This window comes from Elephas maximus, chromosome 7 (genome assembly GCF_024166365.1).
Source record: "Elephas maximus indicus isolate mEleMax1 chromosome 7, mEleMax1 primary haplotype, whole genome shotgun sequence".
Lineage (NCBI taxonomy): Eukaryota > Metazoa > Chordata > Mammalia > Proboscidea > Elephantidae > Elephas > Elephas maximus.
The window spans coordinates 108,972,519-108,996,847 of NC_064825.1; the positions used below are offsets into that span (position 1 = coordinate 108,972,519).

The window sequence follows — 24,329 nt, forward strand, 5'->3', positions numbered from 1 at the left end:
AAATGCCAAATACCCAGGGAACATGAGAAACCTTGCTAACCCAACTCTGCTTGTCATACATAAGCCATCTCCTACAATTCCAGTTTGTTGTTACCTTGTCCCAGGGTAAAATTCCATATGTGGTCTGAGTCTAGCCTTGCTGTGCCTCTTTGTCTCTGGGGACTATAACTGTAATAAACAGTTACTTTTCATAGCCTCCCTGACTCCTCCCTGTGTCTCACATGACTTACTATCTCACAAATTCTTTAGAACAATAAATGTTTTCTAGTTACTCTTCTAGACTGCTGGTGGCACAGTGGTTAAGAGCAAGACTGCTAACAAAAAGGTTGGCAGTTCGAATCCTCCAGCTGCTCCTTGGATACACTATGGGGCAGCTCTACTGTGCCTTATGGGGTTGCTATGAGTCAGAACGGACTTGAGGGCATTCCTCTTCTGGTTTCAGGAAATGCATGATACAAGGAAAGAGAACATTTTCATTTGGAAGTTCTGTTAAAATGTGTGGTGTGCTGAGCATTGCTTTAATCTCTCTGCCCTCATCTAGCTATATGGTGTAATAAAGGATTCATAACTTCACTTGTCAAGCTGAATGAAAACAAAACTTACGAATACATTGATCTCAAGAAAGATATTATGAGAAGGTGATCTAAAAGTGTAATTAATGTAAAAGTCATCTGGGACTTGTTCAGATTGGTCAGAGAAATATCAAGAAAAAAAAATTGCTCCTGGGTCTAAACTAAATATATGAAATTATTGCAAAATTGATGCTGCAGAAATGAAGTAATTTCAAAATAATAAGAATTGATAGAAAGTAATTTTAAAATTTTTGGTCGTCTTACAATTACTAAAATTTACACAAGAACAATACTTCCAAATGTACAGAGTGGAAATGCCTCTTAGAGTTTCCAAGGAGCACCTGGTGAATTCGAACTGTTGACCTTTTGATTAGCAGCTATAGCACTTAACCACTAACTACTTAACCACTACATCACCAGGGTTTCCAAAATTTATATTTATATGAAAACCACACTTTTAAATGTACATAATTAACATTTATCAGCTTGGTAATCATTTAGTATGTTGTGTTTTTATTGAGCTTAATTTACACACTGTAAAATTCACATTTTCTAAGTATTATTCTAAGTTTTTGATCATAACAATTAAAACAGAAAAGTTCCAACACCACCAAAAATTTTCCATAACCCCATGTAGTTTTATCTTTTCTGTCACTCCCAGTAGAAATCCATGAAACTGAAAACAGGAAGCAATGGATAAAAATCAATGAAATCCTAAGCTGTTTCTTGAAGATCAACAAGAACGATAAAACTTCAGCTAGGCAGAAAAAGAAGACACACAGTTATGAATTTGGGAAATACACGAGGACACATAACTACTAATCCTATAGATATTAAAAGTATAATATAGGATGTTAGAAAAAAAATTGGCTCATGAGTTATAGACCATAGACAAAATGGACCAAATCTTTAAAAGACACAACTACAGAACTAACTCATTTTTAATAGAGAACCTGACTTTTTTATCTATAGAAATGATTGAATTCACAATAATAAATGAATATAGAACAATAAAACAAAATAGCTTCCAAAATAGGAAACCTGTGCTGTAATGGTGTCATTGAAAAATTCTACTGACATGTACTAATAATAATAAAAAACAAGTACCAGTTCCAAACAACATCATCCAGAAAGTAGTAAAGTAAAAATCACTTTTCAACTCATTCTGTGACCCTGTCATACTCAAACACCAAAACGAGACCAACACCAAAGGCATTACAAGACCAGAGACCAATGTCTGTCATGAACATAGACACAAAAATCCTCAGTAAAGTATTAGAAGAAATAATTTAACATATGTGATTAGGATAAAACATCATGACCAAAGAAGGTTTATATTGGGAATATAAGGCAAGTTTAACGTTTAAAAAAATCAATAAATGTAATTACCTATAGCAATAGAATAAAAAAGGAAAAAATACATGATCATCTTACTGGATGCACAAAAGAGGTGACAAAACTTCCTATTTATTCAGGAAATAAAAATAAACTCTCAGGAAACTGGGAATAGAAGGGAATTTCACAAAAAATGATAAAAGGCATGTATAAAACCTAGAGGTGACATCACACTTAATCATGAAAGGATGAAATGCATTACTGCCCCACAGGTGAGGACCAAGGCTAGGATGTCTGCTCTCACTACATCTCTATGAAGATCCCACTCTGGGCAAAAAGGTAAGGAAAATAAATAAAAAGGCACATATTTGAAACAAAGGAATAAAATCATCTCTGTTTGAAAGTGATGTGATTGTTTCTCTAAGAAAAGTGTCTGTGAAAGTTAGTAGAACTAATAATTTATTATACTAATGTCAGAATATCCAAAGTCAACATTTATAATCAAATTGTATTCTGTATACTAGCAATGGACAATTGGAAGTTTGAATAAAAGGATAATTAACAATACACTAAAAAACATGAAATATTTAGATATAACTCAAACAAAATACATAAAATATTGCTATGATAGAAGCCGCACAACACTGATGAAAGAAGTCAGTGATAAATGGGAACATATGCCCTGCTTATGAATTAGAATGCACAATATTGTTAAGATGTTAAACTGATCTAGAGATTGGACACGCCCAAAGCCTAGTGCCGTCGAGATTGGACAAAGTGCTGAGCAATTCCCAGCAGAAGAAAAAAATAAGCTGATACAAAATTTATCTGAAGGCCAAAGAAACTAGAACACCTGCAACAATTTGAAAAAAAAAAAGAATAAAGTTGGAAGACATACACATTACCTTTCTTGTTTGTTATTATTGGGTAAACCATAGAGTAAGGTATAATAAAAGCTAAATATTAAAAACATAACAAATAATTACCAAAGGTAAGATAGTCACAGGAGTAGAAACATAATCCTGGACTTCAAAAGAGATTGAGAATATTGATATTTTATTGACTGAGGGTTCAATGTCATACATTCATTCTTACCAAACTTCACAGCATGGTGCTTATGAGGGTAGCAGATAATGGTGTATTTTATTGTCCATATCAAAGTCTGGGTTCTTTATTCTTATGTGTATTCCATTACATATTACTAATACATACCAACCACTAATGTCAAAGATGAAGAAATTGAAAATTTTTGTCAACTTCTGCAGTTTGAAATTAATTAAACATGCAATCAGGTTGCATTAATAATTATTAGCAATTAGGATGTGAAAGTTAGAAATGAAGAGGAAGGAACAGTAGTTGGAAAATATGGCCTTGGTGATAGAAATGACTTTGAAGGTCATAGGACAAAATTTTCCAAGACTAACAACTTATTCATTGCAAATAACTATTTTCAACAACATAAACAGTGACTATACATGTGGACACTACCAGATGGAAAATACAGAGATCAAATTGACTACATCTGTGGAAAGAGAAAATGCAGAAATCCAGCATCATTAATCAGAACCAGGCTGGAGGCCGACTTTGGAACAGACCACCCATTGTCCATAGGCAAGTTCAAGCTGAAGTTGAAGAAAATCACAACATGTCCACAGGAGTCAAAGTATGACCTTGAATATATCTCACTTGAATTTAGAGGTTGCCCCCAAAATAGATCTGACTAACAGTAAAGACTGAAACCAGAGGAGGTGTGGAATGACATCAAGGATATCATACATGAGGAAAGAAAAAGGTTATTAAAAAGACAGGAAAGAAAGAAAAGACCAAAATGGATGTCAGGTGAGATTCCGAAACTTGCTCTTGAACATAAAGTAGCTAAAGCAAGCGAAAGAAATGGTGAAGTAAAAGATGAACAGATTTCAAAGGGCAGCTCAAGAAGACAAAGTATTAAAATGAAATGTGCAAAGACTTGGAGTTAGAAAACCAAATGGGAAGAGCATGTTCTCTTTTTTCAAGCTGAGAAAACGGAAGAAAAAAGTCAAGCCTCCAGTTGCAATTCTAAAGGGTTCTATGGGCAAAATATTGAACAATGCTGGAAAAATCCAAATAAAATGGAAAAAATACACAGTCACACTACTAAAAACAATCAATCATGACTCAAATGTTTCAGGAGGTAACATATTATCAAAAACAGACGGTATTAAAGGAAGAAGTCAAAGTTGCACTGAATGCGTTCGTGAAAAACAAGGCTTCAGGAACTGAGTGAATACCAATTGAGATGTTTCAACAAAAGGATGCAAAGCTGGAAGCACTCGCTTGTTTATGCCAAGAATTTTGGAAGAAAGCTACTTGGCCACCTGGAAGAGATCCATATTAGTTTCCTTTCCCAAGCAAGGCGATCCAACAGAATGCAGAAATTATTGAACAGCATCATTAATACCAAAAGCAAGTAAAATTTTGTGGAAGATAATTCAAAAGCAGTTCCAGTTGTACATCAACAGCCAACTGCCACAAATTCAAACTGGATTCAGAAGAGGTCGTGGAAAAGGGTGATATCATTGCTGATGTCAGACGGATCTCGGCTGAAAGCAGAGAATACTAGAAAGATGTTTACCTGTATTTTATTGACTGTGTAAAAGCATTCAATGTGTGGATCATAAGAAATTATGGATGACACTGAGAAGAATGAGAATCCCAGAATATTTAATTGTGCTCATGCACAATCCGTACGTAGACTAGAGGCAGTTGTTCGAACAGAGCAAAGGGACGCTAAGTGGTTTAAAGTCAAGAAAGGTATGCATTAGGGTAAGTAAAGAGGACTTGAATCATTTACTGATGAAGATCAAAGACTATAGCATTCCATATGGGTTGAAAGTGTTAAAAAAACAAAGATGTCACTTTAAGGACTAAGTGGAGCCTCATCCAAGCCATGGCGTTTTCAATCTCCTCATAGCCATATAGAAGCTGAATAATGAATAAGGAAGATCAAAAAAAAACTGCTGCCTTTGAATTATGGTTTCGAGGAAGAATATTGAATAGAGCATGGACTGCCAAAAGAAGGAACAAATCTGTCTTGGAAGCAGTACAGCCAGAATGTCCATTAGAAGCAAGGACTTTGCCTCACATACTGTGGACAGATTATGAGGAGGGACAGTCTCTGAAAAGGATCAGTGATAAAAAGAAAGACCCTGGATGATGGATTGACACAGTGGCTGCGACAATGGTCTCAAGCATAACAAGAATTGTGAGGATGGAGCAGGACCAGGCAGTGTTTCATTCTGCTGTACATAGGGTCTCTATGAGTGGAAACTGACTCAACTGCACCTAACAACAACAAATTGTGGTTATGTAGAACCTGTAAAAAGGCCTAGAGGCAGTCTGTCCAATAGCACAATGGGATACTGTGTGATTTAAAATCAGGAAGGTGGGGTCAGGGTTGTATCCTTTCGCTGTACCTATGCTATACCTATTCAGTCCGTATGCTGAGTAAATCATCTGAGGATTTGGACTATACGAAGAGGAGCTCAGCATCAGGATTGGAGGAAGACTCGTTAACCACCTATGATATGCTGATGACACAACCTTGCTTGCTGAAAGTGAAGAGGACATGAAGCACAAGCTGATGAAGATCAAAGACCATGGCCTTCAGCATGTATTACACCTCAACATAAAGGAAACAAAAATCCTCTCAAACAGACCAGTAAGCAACACCATGATAATCAGATAAATATTGAAATAGTCAAAGATTCCATTTTACTTGGATGTACAAACAACGTCAAAGGAAGCAGCAGTCAAGCAATCAAAAGATGTATTACATTAGATAAATCTGCTGCAAAATACCTATTTAAAGTGTTAAAAAGCAAGCTTGTCAATTTGAGGACTAAGGTGTGCCTGACCCAAGTCATGATATTTTCAATTGCCTTTTATGTACTTGAAATCCCAACAATGAGTAAGGAAGACCAAAGAAGAATTGATGTGTTTGAATTATGGTGTTGGAGAAGAATATCGAATATATCATGGACTGCCAGAAGAACAAACAAATCTGTCTTGGAAAAAGTATAGCCAGAATGTTCCTTTGAATTGAAGATGGTGACACTATTCTCATGTACTTTGACATGTTATCAGGAGGAACAAGTTCCTGGAGAAGGACATCATGCTTGGTAAAGGGTCATCGAAAAAGAGGAAGATCCTCAAGGAAATGGATTAACACAGAGGCTGCAATGATGAGTTCAATCACAGCAATAATTGTGAAGATGGCACATGAAGGGGCAATGTTTCATCCTGTTGTACATAGTATCACTATGAGCTGGGACCATCTAGATGTCACCTAAAAACAACAACATTATCTCTATATTAACAACTATATGGTTTTAATATAAATGCATATGGTCCAAACGTTGCTGAAATTATGGCATAGTAGTATATAATGAGTATCACATGCATCCTCCAATTTTGAGAAGTAGAAACATCTACAATCTACTTTAGCTTAATATCAAATGTGGGAATTATTTTTCTATCTCTAGTAGGAAGAAAAAAATTCTCAATTCAGTCTACAAATAGTATAATTCATTTAGATAATACCATATGAAAACTAATATCAATCCCTCTGTTTCCTTCTAGAGGAGATAACTAGATGAAATAGAAAAACAGAATCTAATAGTGTTGACTGATTCCATTGTACTTAGAGTCACAAAGCAACCTGAGATTGTTTTCTCGTCATCTTCCTCATCATCTACATGATTACAGTGATGGGCAAACTGTGCAAGATCATCTTGACAAAGGTGGACTCCTGCCTAACATAGGAGTGTAGTTTTTTTCTCAGAGACATGGCCTTGGTTGATCTTGGTGATTCTACTGCCAGAAATTCACGCTGAATTTAGAAGAGGGTACAGAACCAGGGATATCATTGCTGATGTCAGATAGATCCCGGTTGAAAGCAGAGAATACCAGAAGGATGTTTACCTGTGTTTAATTGACTATGCAAAGGCATTCAACATTGTGGATCATAACAAATTATGGATAACGTTACAGAGAAAGGGAATTACAGAACACTTAATTGTGCTCATGAGGAACCTGTACATGGATCACAACAGTTGCTCAAACAGAACAAGGGGATGCTGTGTGGATTAAAATCAGGAAAGGTGTACATCAGTGTTGTCAAGGGTTTCAACGATTTTGTAGTATTCAGAAATAGATATATGCCAGATAAATAGATGGGTAGGCAGACAGACAGACAGAGAGATAGATAAACAGTACCACAACCCACCCACTGCCGTTGAGTTGATTCTGACTGATAGCGACCCTATAGGACAGAGTAGAACTGTCCCATAGAGTTTCTGAGGAGCCCCTGGCAGATTTGAACTGCTGACCTTTTGATTAGCAGCCGTAGCACTTAACCACTACACCACCAGGGTTTCCAGAAACGGTACCAGACACACTGTAATTTAGAGTTATTTTCAGGTATCATAGACATATTAAAACATTTAAATTCTTATTTATCCTTCCTAAATCCTTGCACCCCCATGTGTCTGTCAGTTTGTCATACTGTGGGGGCTTGTGTGTTGCTGTGATGCTGGAAGCTATGCCACCGGTATTCAGATACCAGCAGAGTCATCCATGGAGGACAGGTTTCAGCTGAGTTTCCAGACTAAGACAGACTAGGAAGAAGGACCCGGCAGTCTGCTTCTGAAAAGCATTAGCCAGTGAAAACCTTATGAATAGCAGCGGGACGTTGTCTGATATAGTGCTGGGAGATGAGCCCCCCAGGTTGGAAGGCACTCAAAAGATGACTGCGGAAGAGTTGCCTCCTCAAAGTAGAGTCCGCCTTAATGGTGGATAGAGTAAAGCTTTCGGGACCTTCACTTGCTGATGAGGCATGACTCAAAATAAGAAGAAACAGCTACAAATATCCTTTTATAATTGGAACCTGGAATGTACGAAGTATGAATCTAGGAAAAGAGGAAATCGTCAAAAACGAAATGGAACACATAAACATCAATACCCTTGGCATAAGTGAGCTGAAATGGACTGGTATTGGCCATTTTGAATCAGACAATCATATAGTCTACTACGCTGGGAATGACAGCTTGAAGAGGAATGGTGTTGCATTCATCGTCAAAAAGAACGTTTCAAGATCTATCCTGAGGTACAACGCTGTCAGTGATAGGATAATATCAATAAGCCTACAAGGAAGGCCAGTTAATATGACTATTATTCAAATTTACTCACCAACCACTAGGGCCAAATATGAAGAAATAGAAGATTTTTATCAGCTGCTGCAGCCTGAAATTGATCAAACATGCAATCAAGATGCATTGATAATTACTGGCAATTGGAATGCAAAAGTTGGAAACAAACAAGAAGGATCAGTAGTTGGAAAATATGCCCTTGGTGATAGAAACAATGCCAGAGATCGAATGATAAAATTTTGCAAAACCAACGACTTCTTCATTGCAAATACCTTCTTACACCAACATAAACAGCAACTATACACATGGACCTCGCCAGATGGAACACAAAGAAATAAAATTGACTATATCTGTGGAAAGAGACAATGGAAAAGCTCAATACCATCAGTCAGAGCTAGGCCAGGGGCCGACTGTGGAACAGACCATCAATTGCTCGTATGCAAGTTCAAGCTGAAACTGAAGAAAATCAGAGCAAGTCCATGAGAGCCAAAATATGACCTTGAGTATATCCCACCTGAATTTAGAGACCATCTCAAGAAAAGATTTGATACATTGAACACTAGTGACCACAGGCCAGACTAGTCGTGGAATGACATCAAGGACATCATCCATGAAGAAAGCAAGAGGTCACTGAAAAGACAGGAAAGAAAGAAAAGACCAAAATGGATGTCACAGGAGACTCTGAAACTTGCTGTTGAGCGTCAAGCAGCTAAAGCAAAATGAAGAATTGATGAAGTAAAAGAACTGAACAGAAGATTTCAAAGGGCCTCTCGAGAAGACAAAGTAAAGTATTATAATGACATGTGCAAAGCGCTGGAGATGGAAAACCAAAAGGGAAGAACACACTTGGCGTTTCTCAAGCTGAAAGAACTGAGGAAAAAATTCAAGCCTCGAGTTGCAATAGTGAAGGATTCCATGGGGAAAATATTAAACAGTGCGGGAAACATCAAAAGAAGATGAAATACACAGAGTCATTATACCAAAAAGAATTAGTCGATATTCAACCATTTCAAGAGGTGGCATATGATCGGGAACTGATGGTACTGAAGGAAGAAGTCCAAGCTGCTCTGAAGGCATTGGCGAAAAACAAGGCTCCAGGAATTGATGGAATATCAATTGAGATGTTTCAACAAACAGATGCAGCACTGGAGGTGCTCACTCGTCTATGCCAAGAAATATGGAAGACAGCTTCCTGGCCAACTGACTGGAAGAGATTCATATTTATGCCTATTCCCAAGAAAGGTGATCCCACTGAATGTGGAAATTAAAGAACAATATCATTAATATGACACGCAAACAAAATTTTGCTGAAGATCATTCAAAAACGGCTGCGGCCGTATATCAACAGGGAACTGCCAGAACTTCAGGCTGGTTTCAGAAGAGGACGTGGAACCAGGGATATCACTGCTGATGTCAGATGGATCCTGGCTGAAAGCAGAGAATACCAGAAGGATGTTTACCTGTGTTTTATTGACTAAGCAAAGGCATTTGACTGTGTGGATCATAACAAACTATGGATAACACTGAGAAGAATGGGAATTCCAGAACACTTAATTGTGCTCATGAGGAACATTTACATAGATCAAGAGACAGTTTTTCGGACAGAACAAGGGAATACTGATTGGTTTCAAGTCAGGAAAGGTGTGCGTCAGGGTTGTATTCTTTCACCAGACCTATTTAATCTCTATGCTGAACAAATAATCCGAGAAGCTGGACTATATGAAGAAGAATGGGGCATCAGGACTGGAGGAAGACTCATTAACAACCTGCGTTATGCAGATGACACAACCTTGCTTGCTGAAAATGAAGAGGACTTGAAGCACTTACTGATGAAGATCAAAGACCACAGCCTTCAGTATGGATTACACTTCAACATAAAGAAAACAAAAATCCTCACAACTAGACCCATGAGCAACATCATGATAAACGGAGAGAAGATTGAAGTTGTCATGGATTTCATTTTACTTGGATCCACCATCAATAGCCATGGAAGCAGCAGTCAAGAAATCAGAAGACGCACTGCGTTGAGCAAATCTGCTGCGAAGGACCTCTTCGAAGTGTTGAAGAGCAAAGATTTCACCCTGAAGACTAAGGTGCGCCTGACCCAAGCTATGGTTCTTTCAACTGCATCATATACACGTGAAAGCTGAGCAATGAATAAGGAAGACCGAAGAAGAGTTGATGCCTTTGAATTGTGGTGTTGGCAAAGAATATTGAATATACCATGGACTGCCAAAGAACGAACAAATCTGTTTTGGAAGAAGTGCAGCCATAATGCTCCTTAGAGGCAAGGATGACAAGACAGCTTCTTACATAGTTTGGACATGTTGTCAGGAGGGATCATTCCCTGTAGAAGGACATCATGCATGGCAGAGTACAGGGTCAGCAGAAAAGAGGAAGACCTCCAACAAGGTGGACTGACACAGCGGCTGCAACAATGAGCTCAAGCATAACAACGATTGTAAGGGTGGCGCAGGGCCAGGCAGTGTTTCGTTCTGTTGTGCGTAGGGTCGCTATGAGTCGGAACCGACTCGACGGCACCTGACAACAAAATCCTTGCAAGAAAGAGTTGGAATATGACTTTTTAGGTGTGGATAGATTCATATAATTTATGTTTTTTGCTCAAAATACCACTTTGTATATATTACAAATGGAGCTACAGCAGAGGCTATACCTATATACATATATCTCTATGGGTATTTTCATGTACAAATAATTCCCATCGTCATCAATTATATATCTATCCAATACCTGTTATGTTGACTGTTCTGGTCTGAACCATCTGTAATTGTGTCTTTTCATAAGACAATATTCTGAAGTACAGGATTCAAAATATTTCCAAATGAAATTTCAGGTATATTAAAAGGAGAAAAGTTTTAGGAAGAGTACAATAATCATCCATGTACCTAACACATAAACGTTTAACATTTCATTCATTTTTTTTTCTTCTATCAATGTCCATGAATCTATCTATTGTGCATATATGTCTGTGTAAAATTTGTGGTAAGTGGGATATAATCAAATATCCTAAATTGAAAAGTTTGGATTTATATCATTCATACAGATTTTGTATACTAAAAAGCTAGCATATGATACTACATAAAAACTATTGGCAATACTGATGTCTCTCCCTAGAATAGACTTCTTGATAGACCTAGATGGACAAACACAATCTAACAGCACTGAATGAATTCATTCTGACGGGAATCACAGACTGCCCAGAGCTGTAGGCTCCATTGTTTGGGCTGTTCCTCATCATCTATGTGGTCTCAGTGGTGGGCAACTTGGGCATCATCATCCTCACCAAGATGGACTCCAGGCTATAAACTCCCAGGTACTTTTTTCTCAGACACCTGGCAATCACTCATCTTGTTTATTCAACAGCTGTGGGATCAAAATGTTAATAAATTTTTTTGTGGATGAAAATATAATCTCCTATTATTTTTGTGCTTCACAGCTACCTTTCTTTACTATGTTCATAACTAGGGAACATTTTATTCTGTCAGCAATGTCCTATGATCGCTATGTGGCCATCTGTAACCCTCTGCTCTACCCAGTAGTCCTGCCACAAAGGGCAAGTTTGGTGCTGGTGGCAACCCCCTATCTCGACAGCACATTTGTTTCTCTTCTGGTCACCGTAAAGATTTTTAATTTATCCTTCTGTGGCTACGGTGTCACCAGTCACTTGTACAGTGAGAGTCTCCGTTTGTCATCTTTGCTCTGTTCAAACACTCATGAAGTGGAAATTGATCATTCTCATATTAGAAGTTTTTGGTTTTGTTTAACCCCCCATAATTACTCTTGTTTCTTATCTACTCATTATTGTAGCTGTTGTCAGGATGAAGGCAGCTGAGGGCAGACGCGAAACTTCTCCACCTGTGGATCCCGCTTGACAGTGGTGGTAGTGTTCCATGGGACTTTAATCTTTGTGTACGTGAAACACACTTCAGTCACTCCTTTGACACTGATACAATTGCCTCCTTATTTTATACCTGGTTATCCCAATATTGAATCCCTTAATCTACAGTTTGAGGAATAAAAGCATGAAATATGCCTTACACAAGACTTTGGGACAATTATGTAGTATGTTTTCTCAAAGTTCATGTAATTTACATTATGGGCTTTAAACTTTTTCCTGTGTGCCTCTGGAGGGGATGCCAAGCATGTAAGCACACATAAGATCAACATATATTTCTATATTGCCTTCTACCACTCACTCTACTAACAGCTGTAAAAAGACTAATAAAACAGCAAAAAGTGTCTTTCTTGAGCAAGAGAGATGCATTAATGCATAATAATAAAGAAATTTTATAGCATATTGTAAGGTGTTATGTGATGATAGATTTTTTTTAAAAAAGAGTATGCTGGTTGGGATTGGGAACCAGCAGTAGATACAGGAAGAATTCCAAGTATCTAGTAGGAAAAAAAGAAATTGTAGAAAGTATGTCTGTGGGTGTGCCTATGAGTGTGCATGCACTTGTGTATGCTTGTACATGTGTGTTCATGTGTTTATGTGGATGTGCGTGCTTATGTGTCTATTCGTGTGTGTGTGTGCATGTGCCTGTGCACTTGTGTGGATGTATGTGTGTGAGTGTGGGTATGCCTCTGTGTATGTATGTGTATGTGTGCATGTGAGTGTACACTTGTGTGTATGTATGTGTGCAAGTGTGTGTATACCTATGCATGTGTGTGCATGTGTGTATACACATACACGTGTGTGGGTGTGCCCTCATACCTTCTGATTTAGTGCTCATTATCTGCCCTGGGGAAACCTTGGTGGTATAGTTGTTAAATGCTACGGCTGCTAACCAAGAAGTCAGCAGTTCAAATCCACCAGGCGCTCCTTGGAAACTCCATGGGGCAGTTCTACTCTGTTCTATAGGGCTGCTATGAGTCGGAATTGACTTGACAGCAGTGGGTTTGGGTTTTTTTTGGCTATCTTCCCTGGGGTGGCTAATTCTGATTGAAAGAAGACTGAGCCACGTGGAATGATTTGAAGTACTCAGACGCCTGAATTTGCGCAAATGTCCACTTTCTAAATTTTGAAATCCTTCTCCTTCATCACCAATGCCTTTACTTTTATATATGAGCCCTTAGAGTCTGTTTATACTGTTATTATTATTATCATCATATTTTAATAGTAATACAAACAGTAAAAACTAAATAAACTTATTATATTCAATGGGACTAGCTTGTTTGTCTGATTTTGTCTGAATCAGCCCATTTTTTTCTGTATTAGCAGATATACCAATTAAGATAAATTTACTGAGGTCGGTCACAGAAGTTTCCAGTTTTTTTTTTTTTTTCTTCACTGGATTGATATTGGTTCCTAATTGCATGCTTTTATTTCATAGATTGTTACCTTTATCTCTCTAGAAAACAATAGTTATTCTTGTTTAAAAGATATTTTGTCATTGCTTATTTATCCTTGCATAAGAGGCCTATTATATGATGTCTGTTCACTTGCCTTGTGCTTTTTTTAGCTTAATTTCCTCTAATTAGCTAATATGAGTGTGCACTGTATTTTAATTCATTATTTTGATTATTCTATTTGAAAGAAGCATAAGGAGATAACCCATGTTTTGGACTATGCTGTGTTTCTAGTGAGTAAGGTACGATATGTAGCATTTTCTACATTTTCCATGATTTCTGGACGTAGTTGCTCCATATTCCCTCCTAATTTTCCATGTACGTTTTCTTATTTTTCTTATTTTAACTTTCAAAAAATTTGTAATGAAAATATATAAAGTAAATTTTAGATACACTAAGGTTGCCTATAAAAATAAATGCAATCTGGGTTTTAGATGACGACCATACAATGAAGGGTATTGTATATTTCCATGTATGTAGAAAGCAGAAAACACATGAGGAAAAAAAAAAAAAAAAGATTGATAAAGACAGTATCAAAATGAAAATTTAAGTTTAAAACATTTCTTATTCCCAATCATGTCCAAGTGTCTTATTTGGGAAATTCTATCAAGTGTTTAGGGAAAATTGTGTAGCCAATTATTCGCAAACCCTCTCCTAAAGCTGAAGAGAGTATATTTATATTTTCTATATGAAGATGGCTTTACCCTGATATCAAACACAGACAAAAGCATTAAAAGAAAAGAAAGCAATAGAGCACATATGTGAAAAATCTAGAGAAAAATTTAAGAAATTGAGTCTGGCAATATGTAAAGACAATAGTACACTTCATCAGGTACCCCCAGGCAACCATGGATAGTTCTACTCAAAGAAAATCAATTTTTGACATTCTCCATAATAACAAATTAGAAATGAAAAACAATACCATATAAATAGATGTAGAGAAATATTTTAAAAGTCCCAATAATTGCAATAAAACTTTGACCAAACTAATATTAAAATTGAACTTCTTCGGACTGAAAGAGGGCACCCATGAACAACCTAAAGCTACCATCATACATGTTATGAAAGATTGAACACATTCTCAGTAAGACCAGGAACAAAACAAGTAAGTCTACTCCTACTAACCCTACTTGGTGTTTTAGTTAATGTTCTGGCCAACACAGTAAGGCAATTAAAAATAAATAAATAAATGGAAAGCATCCAAATGGGAAAGGAAGAACAGAAACTTCTTCTTTAATGATAGATGACAAGATTTTTTAATGTAAAAAATACAATAAGTCTACAATTATAGAACTAAAAAGTTACATTAGCATTTATTAGTGAATTTACTTTCATCTTATTAGTTTATTTATGAAAAAAAAACTGGATTTTAAGTGGGCTTGCATTGATTCTATAGATACATTTGAGGATTTCATAGATACAAACCCAAAAGCAAAATCCATGAAAAGTCTGACCACATCAAATTTTACAACTTCTGCTTCTCAAAGGCACTTGGATAAAAACAAATTACATTCTGGGAGTCATATTTTCAAATAATATGTTTCATAAATGACTTGTGAACATAATATAGAGGGCTCAAAACTCAAAAGAAGAAAAAAGAAAGAAAATAAAAAACAGTCCACAAATATGGTCAAAAAAACAAACAATAACTTATCCAAATAACATATTCAGCTGGCAAATAAGCACATAAAAAATGTTGAGTTCATCATTCATTGATGGATTTCAAGTAAAAACTTTAGTGACATAACTCTATACATCTATTATAATATCAGGGGTTTGGTATGTGGAAGAAGTGGAACATTCATAAACTGCTAGTGGAAAATTAAAGTGGTATAAACACTTTCAAAAATAATTTGTTTTAAGCATCAGGCCATCAAAAGCTGAACATAGTTTTACCATAAAATTTAGCCATTTTGCTCATATCTACACAAGAGGAATGACAGCATTTTCCCTTTTAAAGCCATGTACACAAATGTCCATGACCACTTTCTTTGTAATGCTAAATAACTAGAATCACCACAAATGTTCATCTACTTGAGAATAAATAAGTGAATTGTGGTATATACAAGCAAGTGAATGCCACTCGATAAGAAAAACTACTGAATTATTAGTACATGCAAATATATGGATGACAGTACAAAATGATACACTGGACCTTGTCAAAATTAAAACAACCCACGCCTAGACATTTATCCCAAAGACATGAAAACTTATGTTCATACAACAACCCTTATGCAAATGTTTATATAAATATTATAAATAATAGATAAAAACTGATAATAAGCCAAAAAGTCCTTCTACGGGTGAGTGGTTGAACAAACTGTAGTAAATCCATAAATGAACCAATACTAAGCAGTAAAAAGGAACAAATTATTGATGCACACAACAGTGTGGATGGACTTCAAAAATAGAATCATGAGAAGTGAAAAAAGTCCATCACAAACAGTTGTTGTTGTTGTTAGCTGCCAATGAGTGACTCCAACTCATTACAATCTTATGTAAAACAGAATGAAATGTTGCCTGGCTCTGTGTTGTTGTTGTTGTTAGGTGCCATCGAGTCAGTTCTGACTCATAGTGACCCTATGAACTACAGAACGAAACACTGCCTAGTCCTGCGCCATCCTTACAATCGTTGATATACTGGAGCTCGTTGTTGCAGCCACTGGGTCAATGCATCCCCTTGAAGGTCTTCCTCTTTCCGCTGACCCTGTACTCTGCCAAGCATGATGTTCTTCTCCAGGAACTGATCCCTCCTGAGAACATGTCCAAAGTATGTAAGATGCAGTCCCGCCATCCTTGCTTCTAAGGAGCATTCTGGTTGTACTACTTCCAAGACAGATTTGTTCATTCTTTCGGCAGTCCATGGTATAGTCAATATTCTTCACCAACACCACAAATCAAAGGCATCAGTTCTTCCGGGTCTTCCTGATTCATTGTCCAGCTTTCACATGCATACAATGCAACTGAAAATACCATGGCTTGGGTTAGGTGCACCTTAGTTTTCAAGGTGAAATATTTGCTTTTCAACACTTTAAAGAGGTCCTTAGCAGCAGATTTGCCCAATGCAGTCTTTTGATTTGTTGACTGCTGTTTCTATGGGTGTTAATTGTGGATCCAAGTAAAATGAAATCCTTGACGACTTCATTCTTTTCTCCATTTATCATGATGTTGCTTATTGGTCAGGTTGTGAGGATTTTTGTTCTATTTATCTTGAGGTGTAATCCATACTGAAGGCTGAGGTCTTTGATCTTCATTAGTAAGTGCTTCAAGTCCTCTTCCCTTTCAGCAAGCAGGGTTGTGCCATCGGCATAACACAGGTTGTTACAGAGTCTTCCTCCAATCCTGATGCCCCTTTCTTCTTCATATGTGAAACTGGCCTGGTACTATCCTCAAAATCATTGGTATGTTTGAGCCCATTGCTGTAGCCACTATGTCAATCCATCTCATGTAGGGCCTCCCTCATTCTCCTTGGCCCTCTACTTCACCTAATATGAAGTTCTTCTCCAGCAACAAGTCTTTCCTGACAACACTTCCAAAGCAAGAAAGTTGGACAATGTTCTCTAGGAAATAACAAAATATCTACCATTAAAGAACTTTTTTTTTTTTTTTTTTTAAATTGCCCTTGAGAAGATTGTGACTCATGGCAACCTATAGAACAGAGTAGAAATGCCCCATAGATTGCCCAGGCTATAATCTTTATGGGTGCAGGTGGCCAGGTCTTTTCTTCCTGAAATGGCTTGGGGGTTCATACTGCCATCATTTCAGTTAGCATTGAGTATTTAAGCATTTGTACCACCGGGGCTCCTTCCATTAAATAATAGACAAGTGAAAAACACATATATAATATGTATATACATATATATAAATATTATCTGGGATGATAAGCAAAAAAAAAGTAGCAAATGGACACATTACAAATATTTACAATGACGAAATGTAACAAAAAGATTTCTGGCACAATAGATATATATTCGTAGTGAACATTACACATAAATATCATCTTTACAAAGATATATTTATATAGTAGAGCATATGTCAAGCACAGCAGAATATGTACGAAGGTAAGAAAGATATTTTGGAATGAGGATTAGAGAGAATGAACATAAAAAAATTGAAATATAATGATGGAAAATAAAACCAAGAAGCAAAAAAAAAAAAAAAAAACCTAAACAGACAAATGATGGCAACTGACTATGAAATGAGAAGTAAGGGTAACATATTTTCTCCTGAGGTTAAAAAAAAAAAAAAAACCCTGACAATAGCAATAACAGCAACAATCACAACAGCAAACATGGAAGTGGTACCTCACATAACACAATGCATTACTTTTATTCCGTTAAAGTCTTTTAAATAATGCAATAAGAAAGTGTTTCCTCACTTCATGTTGTCATCCATTTGAATAGACGACTGCAAAAATGGGGAATATTGATGGCTTTATTTTATAGATTCAGTGTTTTAATCCAGATCCCTGGGTGGTAAAAATGGAGAGTTAACAAAGGTAAAATGAAAGAATGGATGAAATAAATAAATACAAACACATATACACACTATAAAAAAAATAACTTGCACAACGGTGAATACAAATTATCGTGGACAATTAACAGACAACCCCCAGATATTTTGTTGACCTTCCGAATGCTTCAGGAAAACAAACAAATTGCTTGGCATTCCTCAGGGAAAATCTCCAAGGGTACGAAAAAAAAAAAAGCCTTTAAATTGCTCTCACCATGCCATGTTGAGAAGCACATGGCAGAGTTAAGACAGAGGCTTCATTGCAGGTAAAAGGCTAGACTATTTCCATATTTTACCAATATCCAGAAGGTTTCCCTGGCACCTGCAGGGTCCCACCTTTATTCAATGGCAAGGTCGTTACTAAATGTTAGAATTCTTGACTCAGTTCTTTGTGCATTCTACTTTTCAATAGTGGCTAAAACTGGGATCCTTCTCCCTTTTTCCTTCATATTATTTTTTTCAAATATTTTCACTTTGTTTCAGAGGCTAAATGCTCATAAGCATCTTTGAAACATTTTCATTATATAGCTAAATAATATTTTTACTTTATAAAAATAAGTAGGTGAATAAAAAATCAAACAAGAAACCAAAACAGTTGTCCTGGAGTCAGTTCTGACTCATAGCCACCCCATGTGTGTCAGAGAGTTGTGCTCCATAGAATTTTCAATGGCTGTGAATCTTTCTTTCTTCCAAGGTGCCCCCGAGCAGACTCGACCTGCCAACCTTTCAGTCAGTAGCTGGGTGCTTAGTTGTTTGCACCTCATAGGTGACCTAATTATGTAAATAACAGAGCCCAAATATGAAAGTAAAGGAAGCATATGCAGTATTAAAAAAATACTGTATATGTAATGTAGCAGAATTATGAAGCTGTACGTATTCAGTCTCCAGGGTTGATGTCCTTCCAAATCCTTACTTATATAGTTGCTCTAGACTGTTTTTATGGTCCTCTCAAATACAGTTTAAAATTTAATGTCTTTTTAAATAACTGTATAAATGTGCATTTTTACCAATCTCTAGATGAGGAAACAAATAAATTTTCATCTCACACCTCATGTTGAGATGTGGAAAGCAACATTTTAGAGTTTAGGGAACTTTGAAGTACCCAGTTTCATGATGATAATACAATACACAACATGGTCTTCAATTTCCAGTGGAATCTGGCAGATACAAGATATAATTTTCTCAAAGAGTTTAACCTTATGAAGTAAGAATTAGATACTCAACAAAGACCGTAAACTATGAAATTTAATTTAGCACTCTCCATAGAACTCCAATTTTTTTTTTTTATAGAACTCCAAAGCTGTTGGAAGGAAGTCCTTTTATCTTCTCTGACCTATAGAAAAATTGTTATTTACCAATGTAAGTACTTTTTTTCTTCAGCCTTTCGTCATTGCAACTAAACAAGATTTATATTGCTTTCATTGCATTCATTGACGATAGTGGATTTCTTAATTGTAGTATCTACTGATACCCAATTCAGTATTTTTTTAACACTTACTGTGCTGTAGTTGAAAGTTTACATAGCAAATTATTTTTTCAGTCAATGATTCTTAACACAATTGTGTCATGACCTTGGTTGCAATCCCTGAAATGTGTCAGCTCTCTCCCCATTTTTTTCTCTGGGTTCCTCATTTCCATTAGACCTGTTTCCCTGTCCCTCCTTGTCTTCTCATTTTTGGTTTTGGGCAAGTGCACCCTTTTGTTCTCAAATAGTTGATTGTTCTAAGAAGCACATTGTTCAGGGGTGTTATTGCTCGTTTTATAGTCCCATATTATTATTTGACTGAATTGTGGCCTCCGGGAGAGACTATAATTTCATGTTACAAGATTGTCTTATAGCGGTAGTCTTGGAGGTTTCTCCGGCCTTTTTTAGACCAGTAAATCTGGTCTTTTTTTTTTTCAAGAATTTTTACCCATTCTACCTGGGTCGTTCTGTTTTGATCCTGGTGGGAGTGGTTTGTAGTGGTAGCCAGTCACCAACTAGTTCTTCTGGTCTCAGGTTAGAGGAGGCTGTGGTTCATATAGGCCGTTAGTCCTTTGAACTAATTTCTTCCTTGAGTCTTCAGCTTGCTTTGTTCCCCCTTTCTCCAGGTAGAGAGAGACCAACAGCTGCTTTTCTGACATAAGCAATGTGTGTGCATAGGGAGGAGGTAGGGTATCAGAAGGCTACAACCTTATAAGCCACATTTCATATGAGATAGTGTAATTCCCCTGTAACCTTTTTACAATTTACTATGATAATATTGTATTTTTCTATTTGCTTGATTATTCCTGACTCAGAGACTGCTGGTACTGTTGTTTTCATAGTAAACAATACCATTTCAAAGCATTAATTCTTTTACATTAAACTATCCTCATCCTTCTCTGGTATTTTGTTTCTTTAACCTGTAGTTTATTAGGGATATATAATACATTTTAATTTCAATATACTTATGTTTATACACATTATGTGCTATATAATAGTGCAGATAACTGCCTAAGTCCTTAATGTATAGAAGGAATTGAGATAAAATCCAGGCATCCATGTATATCTTCTCAGTGCATTTTGTCTTTATACTGCTGAACAATTTTAAACAACTTTTCCTTTAAAATAGAGGAACTCTATCCAAAAGAAATTTTTTTAAGGAAACTTCATTATTTAAGATTAGTGACAGTGACCTCACAATTTCTCAATTTTGGCTTAAATTTTCTCTCACTGTCTTAGGATTTTCCACAGGAAAATATATCTAATTGGTGGCAAACACCTTAGTATATGTTAGTTATAATGAAAATGCCCCTAGATGAGTACATGTTGTTGTTGTTATGTGCCCTCGAGTAGCTTCCCACTCCTAGGGGCCCTAAGTACAGCAGAACAAAACACTGCCTAGTCTTGCACCATTCTCAAAATCTTTGCCATGCTTAAGCCTGTTGTTGCAGCTACTATGGCAATTCACTTCATTGAGGGTCTTCCTCTTTTTCACTGACCCTCTGTTTTACCAAGAATGAAGTCCTTCCCCAGGAACTGATCCCTCCTAATAGCATGCCCAAAGTATGTGAGACATAGTCTTCACCATCTTGCTTCTAAGGAGCATTATATATATATTTTTTCTTCCAAGACAGATTTCTTCATTTTTCTGGAAGTCCAAGGTGTATTCAATATTCTTCACCAACACACATCAATTCTTCTTCCATCTTCCTTAATCATTGTCCAGCTTTCCCATGAATATGAGGCAATTGAAAACAGCATGGTTTGGGTCAGGCACACCCTAACGTTCAAGGTGACGTCTTTGCTTTTTAATGCTTGAGATAGGTCTTTTACAGCAAATTTGCCCAATGCAGTGTGTTATTTGATTTCTTGACAGCTGCTTGCATGGGTGCTAATTGTGAGTTGATCATCAGTCCAAGTAAAATGAAATCCTTGACAACTTCAATATTTTCTCCATTTATCATGATGTTGCTTATTGGTCCAGTTGTGAGGATTTTCGTTTTCTTTACGTTGAGGCATAATACATACTGAAGACTGTCTTCTTTGATCTTTGTCAGTAAGTGCTTGAACTCCTCTTCACTTTTGGGGAAAAAGATTGTGCCTACATAATGCAGGATGTTAATGAGCCTCCCCCAAGCCTATGCATTGTCCTTCTTCATATAGTAGAGCTTCTCAGAGTATTTACTCAGCATATGAATTGAGTATGGTGAAAGGATACAACCCTAACACACACCTTTCCTGAGGGGAGAGCATATTTTAAGTAAATTTACACTACAGTAAACTTATATTGAAAATTTTTAAGTAAAATAGAAGATATGTAATCCAAAAGACTGGCACACTAATAGTCCAATTTTAGTCATGGAGTCGAACTTGGGGTAGGGAATGGCTCGGGGTCAGTAACACAGATAACACACTACTCAACCTACTCATCATTATAACCCTGATGGAGAAGTTAAGTCACACAAATAGAATTTACATATGCATATGTAAAGAAATCTCATTTCAGGCAACTTACTGTCATCATTTTAAAAATAAGAAAAGCATTATGTACTTGATATTTGAGAGCATTTCCCAAAGCCATAAACACATTGAAACAATCCTCATTTATCTATCCAACAACCCTGAAAGGAAGCAGCCATTTTGAATATGTGAATAAAGATATTAAATATCTTATTAGATAACCCAGAAGTGGAGGTAAAACAGAGACTATATCTGCATGTGTCTATCACCTGGGTTATTTCCCTGTATAAAGACAAATAATCCTCACCACAAACTTCTAGATTTTCCTTTTTAATACATGTGTTTAATACCTGTCAAGTGTGTTGTTTCAACCTGTATCACCTGTGGCACAAGGGCTTTCATAGGACTATGTTTTGAAGTAAGGCATATTAAAACGTTTCCATACATTTTGGGAATTTGCACTTCAAATTTTTTATAATATAATTAACATGTGTATTATCATTTTGGAAATGTCATCATGTGATTGTCATTATATAAATGACAAACAGAAAGTTTAGTAACCGTCCATGTACCTAACACTGAAAATTTTTAACTTTATTTTTTTAATTCACGTATGCATATGTATATACATATGTATATATGTTTATCTATATGTATATCTAAATATATACGTATATCTATATAAGCATAAGTAAATCTATATATCTACACCCACATATACATCTACATCGATATCTATATCAGAATTTCTCAACTTTGGCCCTATTGACATTTTGGGCTAGAAATTTTGCATTTTGGGGAGTTGCCCTGTATGCAGTAGAGTGTTTAGTAATATCCCAGGCCTCTATTAGATATCAGTAGTATCCTTCTCCTAGTGTGACATCCAAAATGTCCCAGACATTGACAAATGTTCTGTGGGGAGAAAATTTTCCCCAAATGATAACCAGTTAGCTCTCTCTCTCTCTCCTCTGTTCCTCTCTCCCTATCCATCTCCCTCTATCTCTATTTCTAAGTGTTGTCATTGTCTTTAGGTGCCATTGAGTCAATTGTGGGAGATGGATTTACTTTCAGCTACCTGTATTAGAAAGCTTGGATTTAACTTATTTATTCAGTATACTGGCTTTGTATGTGGAAATCTACTAAATGATACTACATAAAGACTATTGACTATGCTGAATGTTTCCATCCAGAATAGGTTTCCAGATAGGCCTAGATGGACAAACACAATCTAACAGTGCTGAATGAATTCATTCTGATTGGAATAACAGACCGCCCAGACCTGCAGGCGCCATTGTTCGGGCTGTTCCTGATCATCTACATCATCTCAGTGGTGGGCAACTTGGGCATCATCATCCTCACCAAGATGGACTCCAAGCTACAAACTCCCATGTATTTTTTTCTCAGACACCTGGCTATCACTGATCTTGGTTATTCAACAGCTGTGGGACCCAAAATGTTGGTAAATTTTGTTGTGGATGAAAATACAATCTCCTATTATTTTTGTGCTACACAGCTGGCTTTCCTTTTTGTGTTTATAACTAGTGAACTTTTTATTCTGTCAGCAATGTCATACGACCGTTACGTGGCTATTTGTAACCCTCTGCTCTACACAGTCATCATGTCACAAAGGATATGTTGGGTTTTGGTGGTAACCACTTATCTTAACAGCATATTTGTATCTCTTTTCATCACCATAAAGATTTTTAATTTATGCTTTTGTGGCTACAATGTCATCAGTCATTTCTACTGTGACAGTCTCCCCTTGTTATCTTTGCTCTGCTCAAACACACATGAAATCAAATTGATCATTCATATCTTAGCAGCTTTTGATTTAATTTCATCTCTCCTGATAGTTCTTGTTTCTCACGTACTGGTTCTTGTAGCCATTCTCAAGATGAACTCAGCTGAGGGAAGGCACAAGGCCTTCTCCACCTGTGGATCCCACCTGACTGTGGTGGTAATGTTCTATGGGACTTTAATCTTTATGTACATGCAGCCCAAGACCAGTCAGTCCTTTGACACTGATAAAGTGGCTTCCATATTTTACACCCTGGTTATCCCCATGTTGAATCCTCTGATTTATAGCTTGAGGAATAAAGAGGTAAAGTTCGCCCTAGATAGGACATGGAAAAAAATAAGCAGTATATTTTCTAAAGTTCGATGTACCATATGGTTCCTATAAATTGCATCATAGACTTCAAACCTTGTCTGTGTACCTCCAATAGGAATAGCAAGCACAAATATATGCGACATTTATTTGTAAAGTGCCTTCTATGTGGCAGTCACTCTACTAAGTGCTATAAATACATTGATGAATAAAAGAGTAAAAATCATTGCCTTCCTTGAAATGGATACAGGAATCATCAACATAATAATTAAGTCAGTTTTGTGGTACAGAAGAATGTGTTGGAGTCATGTGGCACAGTG

The 24,329-nt window shown here is 36.6% G+C and overlaps 1 protein-coding gene across 1 annotated transcript; it reads left to right on the forward strand.

Annotated features, from left to right (window-relative positions):
- The first annotated feature begins 23,115 nt into the window (after window positions 1-23,115).
- Window positions 23,116-24,084, forward strand: LOC126080299 (olfactory receptor 8K3-like). Its single transcript, XM_049891550.1, has one exon. It carries the CDS (start codon window positions 23,116-23,118, stop codon window positions 24,082-24,084), a length of 969 nt encoding a protein of 322 aa, XP_049747507.1.
- Window positions 24,085-24,329: the final 245 nt, after the last annotated feature.